General features: G+C 44.5%; 1 protein-coding gene across 1 annotated transcript; it reads left to right on the top strand.

The window, feature by feature from the left end:
• The first annotated feature begins 728 nt into the window (after window positions 1-728).
• LOC114207141 (5-hydroxytryptamine receptor 3C-like) lies at window positions 729-6778 on the top strand. The gene is given in 13 exon segments (XM_028101150.1): window positions 729-795; window positions 2100-2266; window positions 2684-2728; window positions 3202-3311; window positions 3598-3628; window positions 3631-3772; window positions 4912-5072; window positions 5822-5990; window positions 5993-6022; window positions 6208-6251; window positions 6253-6442; window positions 6562-6615; window positions 6648-6778. Coding segments are annotated over 13 exon segments (1341 nt in total).
• Window positions 6779-8729: the final 1951 nt, after the last annotated feature.

The following is an 8729-nucleotide window of genomic DNA, read 5'->3' as shown; positions in this document are numbered from 1 at the left end:
TCCAACTGTGTTTTCTATACAGATGTCACATAAGATATAATATTGCTACATGCCATTAAGATTGATGTTATCTGAGATTACTAGTTTATGATAATGTATAAAACTACTGACAACGCAAAGACATTAAAAACAGTTCTGCTATCTTAATTTTATGACTTCTTTTATCATGTAGTAAAGTAAAAAATGTATAGAAAATTTGGTTTAGGGAAAATGAATCAGAAAGGCAGAGGGGTTGAAAGGAGGAAATCTTGTTAGGGGCTGTTGGAGAAATATTGACAATAGATGATGAAGGCAGGAATCAAGATTTATAATTTGGCATTTGCAATTATCCTTAATGAATACATAACCAAATCACTAAATATTGTCACCTTTCCAAATCTGCAGATACCCTAGTCTTAAAAGAACTTGATTCTTACTTCCCTAGCCCTCATCCTCTCATTAAGGCAAGTTATTTTGTTATTGATCTCAGCACCTTGCTGCCAAACAGGGGCTTCTCCCTTTGTGTTGGCCCAACTCCCACCCCTGCCTGGAGCCCGGAAGGCATACCAGCACGGGGGCAAAGCAGGACACTCTGCTGTGCCCTCTCTGGCCACAGCCTCTCACCAGGAAGTGGTCACCTGTCATGAGCACTATTCAAAACCAGAAGCCAAGGTGTGGTCTGAGCTCCTTTAAGCTCAAGAGTCTGGGGGCTCCTGGTGAATCCCCAGAGAAGAGTCCAGAAAAGGAGGATGGAAGGGGGGTGGTCTGTGGAGGGGGGAGTCCTCCTCTACCTCACTGTCAGCTTTCTGCTTCCAGGTAAGATGGGGCAAGAACAGGGAAGACCAGAATGTGGTTCTCAAGGATATCTAGGAACTTCCTTGTAGCACTTGGAGAACATTCAGAATTAACATGTTAGGTATTTCTTCCCTAATATCTGTGTCTTGATTGTGTGTGTGTGTGTGTGTGTGTGTGTGTGGCAGATAGAAAGACATTCCACTGATCAGTACACACAGCCTTCTCTATTCCTGTCCATACAGGAATCTGCCAAACTGTCCCACTTCACTACCTCTCCAATTCCACCTTTTCCTTCACTTCCAGTGTCCCTCCCACCACACCCTCATCCCACTCTCCCTGTCTTCTTCCCTTAATATTGTATCTGTGAGAAGAGTAGCCATGGATTTTTAAATGTGCCATGTAGGAGTAAGTGTAAAACACTGAGGGAGGGTAGGAATCAATTCGAGGTAGGAGTAGATATTTTGCTTACATGGGGGAATATTTGTTCCTAGTCTGGGTATATACCTTAAATATTATGGAAAGAGATGGAGTTGTAGAGGAGCAAGCAGAGCAAAAGATCACACAAAGCTGCAAATGGGGAAAGATTCTGCCCAGGTACTACCAAGATGGTTCCCTGGTCATAGCCAAGAGACAACATCTGCTCAGGTCTCACTATATGATAGGCATATAGTATAACCTCAGTGATATCACCTAATTATCCCAGTGCTGGAAATAAATCCCAAGATATCTGAAGTCACTAAGTCTGAGAAGGGCAAAATAAATGCATAGCACCAAGGTACACACCAATTCAGAATACCTACTACATGTTACCCATATCTACCTAGAAAGTACAATTGTTAACTTTCCTTATTTTCTTGATAAATCAGTTCTTATCTTCAGTAAATATAAGTCCCTGAGAATGAGGAAGAGAAATACACTATAGCAGATTTCTAAGTGACTCGGATGACAAGCTTTAAGGCAGTGCTGAGAGGGGCTCCTAGGTAGACCCAAGAAGCCTGTGATGGGTACACTTGAGGACTTATTGAAGTGGCTGCCATTGTACCAAGGCCAAGTTTACATACAGATTTGGGTAGGGTTTGCATGAGGACAAAACAATAGGAATGAGAATAGAGCCCTGGTCCAGCTCACCAGATCAACTCCCACCATTTGCCTACCAGATCAGCCTATCCTCTCTGGCTTGGAAGGAAGGGCTTTGGCCTTGGGGAATCTTGGCCCAGGAAGGAGGGCTCACCACTCCTCCCAGTATGCCATCTGTTTTCTCTCTGCAGAGAGGTTTCAGCCCTGGCCATAGAAGCCCTCTCTCACAGGGTCTCTGCTCACTACAGGAAGAGGCGACACTTTCACCATCAATTGCTCAGGCTTTGACCAGTACGGGGTGGATCGTGCTGCCTTCCAAGCAGTGTTTGACAGAAAGGCCTTCCATCCAGTCGTCAACTACAGCATCCCCACTCATGTCAACATCTCCTTCACCCTGTCTGCCATCCTGGAAGTGGTGAGACCTGGTCCCCACTTTCCATTTTTCTAATAGGGAACGAGGATCCTCTGCCCTGTCAACACAACACTGTACTGGTCCAGTGGTGAACAACTGGTCCTCTAAATGGATTCTGCACAAATTAGAGGATTTTCCTACGGGATGGGGAGACGTAAAGAAGAATGCTGCAGTGGTATTTTTTCAGGAAGGATTCCTTCTTGAGTGCTGCCCTTCCTGGAATGTTCCAGGAAGAAGTATCTCTATGTCAGTTAAAACCTGAATTGTCCCTAGATACAAGGGAGACAAGTAAGGAAAAGACAGTTGAGCACCTAGAACTATGTCTGGCCCAATAAATTAGTAAATATTGGTAAGAATATGAGGTGGGCATGGGCAAAGTCTTTTTGTACTAATAATGCTGGATGGGAATTTCTTTACCAGAATGCGCAGCTCCAGCTTCTGACATCATTCCTGTGGGTCAATTTGGTAAGGCAAATTCAACTATCCCCTTCCCACTTTCATTTGTAAGTATAAATTTGAGGAGTAACTTAGGGGTTTCCTAGTCCCAACCTCCACTAAATCTATAATCTTTGTGGGACCAAATCACTCCATCTTGAACTGGACTGGCCTTGGGCACACACATCTCCCTGGACAGCTTACAAAGGCGGAAATGGTGGTCCAAGAAAATGGCCAAATGGTTTGCAGGCCAACATACTGGTGTGCTTCTGGGACCAAAGGGTTTTGGGCTATACTTAAGGTCTGCCTGGAAAAAAGGCGATTACAGGATACTTTACCAATAACACTTGGCGAGATAAAGAAGGGGAAGACAGGCTGGGGTCATTAGGGACATGAGTGGGGGAAAGAAGATCAGAGCTCAAAGAAGAATGGGAGGGGCAGGAGAAGCTGACTGAATAAACTCCAGCATTGCTCATCTCTGTTTCCCATTGCCCTGGCTACAGATGTGGGACAATCCTTTCATCAGTTGGAATCCAGAAGAGTGTGTCAGCCTCAAAAAACTCACTGTCTCGGCTGAAAACCTGTGGCTCCCAGACATCTTCATTTTGGAATCGTGCGTATTGGGGCGGGGGGGGCAGTTGGGGAAAGCCAGCACGAAGCTCATCTGCAAAGAGCAGCCTTGGGTTAGTGCAGGGCACAGGAACATCAGAAGGTTCAGACTGGGGCTCAGCCTCAATTAATTGACTGCCACAAAGCACTAAGAGATGTACCGGAGACAAGATAGAGTGACAGTAGAGAAAGAATCAAAAGGGGAGCACAGTAGGGGAAGATGTGGAAAGGGAGGGAAAAAAAAGTTAATGAAGGCACCCCAGCACCCACTCCCTCCCTCTCATGAGCAGCATGGATGTGGATCAAGCGCCTCCAGGTCCACCTGGAGGCGCTTCGTTAACAGTGAAGGTCCAATGAAGTACAACAGGCCAGTGCGCGTGACCAGCATCTATAACCTGGACATCTTTTACTTTCCTTTTGACCAACAGAATTGCACACTCACCTTCAGTTCCTTCCTCTATACAGGTGAGCAAGACATGTTTTGCTAGTTATTCAAGATTCGGGGCAGACATTAAAAAAAGAGAGAGAGAGAGAGAGAGAACTACAGGAGCACCTGGCTGATTCAGTTGGAAGTGCATGTGACTTTTGATCTCCAGGTTGTGAGTTCAAGCCCCACCGTGGGTGTAGTGATTACTAAAATAAATAAATAAATAAATAGATAAATAAATAAACAAACAAACTAAAAAAAAAAGAAAGAACTACTGCTTGAAATCTTGGATGGCCCTTGTGCCAAATGAGGCCCATCTGACCCTGGGCTGCTATAGAGCTCCTGCTCTACAATTTTTAGCTGAAAACTTTTTTTTATTAACATATAATGTATTATTTGTTTCAGGGGTACAGGTCTGTGATTCATCAGTCTTACACAATTCATAGCGCTCACCATAGCACATACCCTCCCCAGTGTCCATCACCCAGCCACCCCATCCCTCCCACCCCCTCTCACTCCAGCAACTCTCAGTTTGTTGCCTGAGACTAAGAGTCTCTTATGGCTTGTCTCCCTCTCTGGTTTCATGTTGTTTCATTTTTCCCTCCCTTCCCCTATGATCCTCTGCCTTGTTTCTCAAATTCCTCATATCAGTGAGATCATATGATACTTGTCTTTCTCTGATTGACTTATTTCGCTTTAGTTGAAAACTTTTAATTTTGATAGCTAACACACTTAAACCAGTAAACACTGAATGCCACCAGGTGTCATGTGGTAGATTTGGGTATATTAATCATTATAATGGGCATGCATGTAGTTATGAAAAGGTTGAGCTGTTCAAGTTTGATTCCACTAAAAGAACATCATACAACTAGGGAATGGAGAAGGAAAATAGGAATGATTGCAAAAGTTCTTGACTCACATTTGAGTCATATCTAATGTTCCCATAACAACTTTGACTCATTCCTGTTTTCAACCAAAAAAAAAAAAAATCAATGCTGCAGCCTGTACACACATGAGTTGTGGTCCTGTAACCCACTTTTGAGAAAACCTGGATGCTTTGCCTTAAAAGAACAGAAAGGAAAATTTGCTAAAGAAGCTCAGTGGGGAAGGAATTTAATTTGGGAGCAGGAAGCTTGGAAGCACTTCTGGACTGAGCTGCCCTTGGCCTTCCTTATAGTGGACAGCATGCTACTGGGCATGGACAAGGAAGTGTGGGAGATAACAGACACATCTCGTAACCTCATCCAGACCCAGGGAGAGTGGGAGCTCCTGGGCATCAACAAGGCTACCCCAAAGATGTTGGTGGGCAGCAACCTATATGACCAGATTACGTTCTATGTAAGTCCAAGGGTCCCTTGTTCGACTTCTGATCCCAGTTCCTCTATGATTTTCCTCTTGATCTAAGGCACTTTGGGATGTAAAAAGAATTTCCAGGGGGCCAAGCACTTCTCCCCACTCCACCCTCTATCCTAACTGCCCTGAAGAAAGATCACCAGGGCTTCCCCTTTCCCCCCGCTTCCCCCTTCTCCACCCTACAGAAAGGAGGAGCTGCTGGGCTCTTAAAAGCTCTACTGTTCAGAATGGAGCAGCCATCTCTGTGATGGTCCAAAGGGCCCTACTTGCCCCTAAAAGTCTATAATTGTTGTGTTCCCAGCAAGTGGCCATATGAAAATTAGACAACAAAGCAGGGCACTTCTGTAGAGGATACAATTAAATGCATGTGTTACCTAAAGCAATCATCCTACAGCCAGCCAAACACTACATCAGCAAGGATTACAGTCAAATACACAAGAGCCGTCTGGGCGCCTGGGTGGCTCAGCTGCTTAAATGTCTGCCTTCGGCTCAGGTCACGATCCCAGGGTCCTGGGATCAAGCCCAACGTTGGGCTCCCTGCTCAGTGGGGAGCCTGCTTCTCCCTCTGCCTCTCTCTCTCTGCTGTTCCCCTGCTTATGCACTCTCTCTCTCTCTCTCATTCTGTGTCAAATAAATAAAATCTTTAAAAAAAATATATATATATATATATATATACAAGAACCTTCTGACATCAGGATATTTGCCACATTCTCCACAATCTCTCCTCCCCCCAGGTGGCCATCAGGCACAGGCCCAGCCTCTACGTCATAAACCTCCTGGTGCCCAGTGGTTTTCTGGTTGCCATCGACGCCCTCAGCTTCTACCTGCCAGCAGAAAATGAGAATCGTGCCCTATTCAAGATGACCCTTCTGCTGGACTACAATGTCTTCCTGCTCATGATGAATAACTTCCAGCCAGTGGCATCCCCCTCATCAGTACGGCCCCTCCCACTTTCCAGGGAAGCAAAGGCAGGAAGGCATAGGGAGGGGAACCAGGAACCGGCTGTCTCTCCACTTAAGGAGGGAAGGGGTTCCCACAAAAGACTGGATTTGGAGAAAGTCTTAAGAAAAATGTAGAGATGAATCTGTCCTGGTTTACTTGTAATTTGTTTTGCCCTCAGGTGTCTACTTTGACCCGTGTCTGTCCCTGATGGTGGTCAGCCTGGGTAGAGACCATCTTCATCACCTACCTGCTGTACCTGGCCACCACCCAGCCCCCACCCATGCCTCGGTGGCTCCACCCTCTGCTCCTCTGCTGCACCAGCCCAAGGAAATGCTGCCCCACTGCACCCCAGAAGGGAAATAAGGGCCTGGGCCCCACCCCCACCCACCTGCCTGGTGAGGGTTCAGCACTGCGTACATTTCCTCTTCCCACACCTCCACTCTCTGCTCCTGTCTCCTTTCCTGGCCCCCTCCCTCCCCAGGGGCACTTCATGGCCCATGGCTGAGTCTCCGTCTCTGTAGGTGTGAAGGAGCCCTGGAGTTGGTGGGGAAGGTGTCAGGTCCCAGAAAGGCAGAGTTAAATGGGAGCCTGAGTCAACAAGGGCCCAGCAGGAAGAAGAGACTCAGAGGCAGGACTTGGTCGACCTGTGGGTGAAGTTCAGCCACATGATGGACACCCTGCTCTTCCACCTCTACCTGCTCTTCATGGCCACCTGCATCAACACGGTCATCATCCTCTGGAACACCTAGGCAGACATTCACATCCACTTCTCTCGGCAAACCACAGTGGGAGTTTCTTGGTGTTAGAGCCAGCCAGACCTGGGCCCCTTTTCTGATCTATAACCCTCAAATTCTAACCCTACAGAACAGGTTCAGAATTGCCCCCAAACAATGTCCTGATTTCTCATATGCCATGGTTCTCATTCCGCCACATTTTCCTTAGCCACACCTAACTTCTGACTCTGTTATCAATGGAGGTCAGGGTCAGTAGAGTCTCTCCTTGATTGCTTGTCCCAAAATACAACTTTTCAGGCAGCACTGGCTCCTCAGTACATTTCGGATAGGTCCACAAACACTGGAGCAGAGAGTCCTCTGCAGACACTTTGATAGTTCACTCTAAACAAATGTAATCTGATTTGATTTGAAGTCTTTCAGACACTTTCACAGTTTTAAAAAAATGAAAAGGTCAAGTCTCATTTGTAAGAAATCACTATAAAATATTTATAATTGCAAAATGTTTCTTTCATCAACCACTTTCATTTCACTTGCCTTTACCGCTCTCATTCCTGAAATTGTTCTTTGAAATAAATGATATATTTTATCTTCCCCGCCCTCCTCTGAATTCACAAAATCAAACAGGGAGGGCCTTTTGAATACATGCTTGGGGCACCTGCGTGGCTCAGTCAGTTAAGCGTCTCTTGATTTCCGCTCAGATCATGATCTCAGGGTTGTGACATCAAGCCCTGCTTGGGGCTCCACACTCTGTCTGCTTGAGATTCTCTCTCTCCCTCTGCCTTTGCTCCTCCCCCCCAACTTGCACTCACTCTCTCAAAATAAATAAGTAAAATCTGATGTACATGCTTGGAGGAGATCCAAGAAGACTAGTTAAGGACCTCAATTAAAGGGCTCAGGTTAAATAAATTGTCATATAGCCACACAATTAAATGCTTTGTAGCCATTTAAAGTGAGAATATAGATCAATGTTAATACCACGGGAACAGGTCCATGATATATAAAATGGAAAAAACAAGTTACAAAGCAGTTTTTATATATACGTTATGTTTAAAAAAAAAAGAAAAGAAAAACAGGGCTGGAGAGAAGTACAGAGAAAAAGGTACAGATGGCTAGAGACCAAAACATAAGCAAACTTTGTCCTGGATAATGTGATAAGAAATGATTACTGTTTTCTTTTATATCTTCATCTGTGTTTTCTTAATTGTTTTCAGTGAGCATGTATTATTTTTACTATCAAAAAAACCCTATTTTTTTAAGTGTTTCTTATTAATCGTACTTTACACCTTCATGGGCAGCTACGATCTTGGGAAGGATTCTCACAGCTGGCCCTCAGGAGATCCTGACGGAAGTTGAAAAGGGAAGTAAAAGAATACCAAAGATAAATTTCGGAATTATATTTCAATTAGGTGAATACATTTCAGAGATTTCTTTATATTTCTGCCTCTCTTAAGAGAGTGTGTCTTCATGTGGGTCAGGTACAATGTCTCATTTTTTAACTCAGTATATGGTATTATGCCTGACACACCATGGGTGCTTAACACAGACTCACTGAATGATTAAATGTATGCGTGAATTCAAGCCAACCAAGAATCAGTATTTTACTATCCCTTGGTGTAATCCCTTTATCCCATCCTGGTATATTTTATTTTATTTTTCCATATCTCGTGTGGAAAATTAGCAACACATTTTTATGCATCAACTTTACCTTTGAGTCCTTAGAGACGTTAATTATACACCAACAGGCCTTTCTGCTTGCACATTCCCATGTGTTTCCTTCTTTCCATTACTCAGAACATATTTCTCATGCAGAAACTTGTCCTCGACTTTTGCCAGTAGCATAAAATGAAGAGTGTTTACCACATCTTTGAGGAATTCCAAATTTCTTAAGATCACTTTTGCATCATTTCTTTTCCCTTTCCCATCTCCACATTTATATTTCTCTAGATGTCATTTTGTAATTTTTTTC

The sequence above is a fragment of the Eumetopias jubatus genome, unplaced genomic scaffold (assembly GCF_037043125.1).
Source record: "Eumetopias jubatus isolate StellerSeaLion01/CBP00866 unplaced genomic scaffold, mEumJub1_p1.0 scaffold_1, whole genome shotgun sequence".
Taxonomy (NCBI): Eukaryota; Metazoa; Chordata; class Mammalia; order Carnivora; family Otariidae; genus Eumetopias; species Eumetopias jubatus.
The sequence above is the reverse complement of the archived record's forward strand: the minus strand, read 5'-3'. Positions and strand labels throughout refer to the sequence as shown.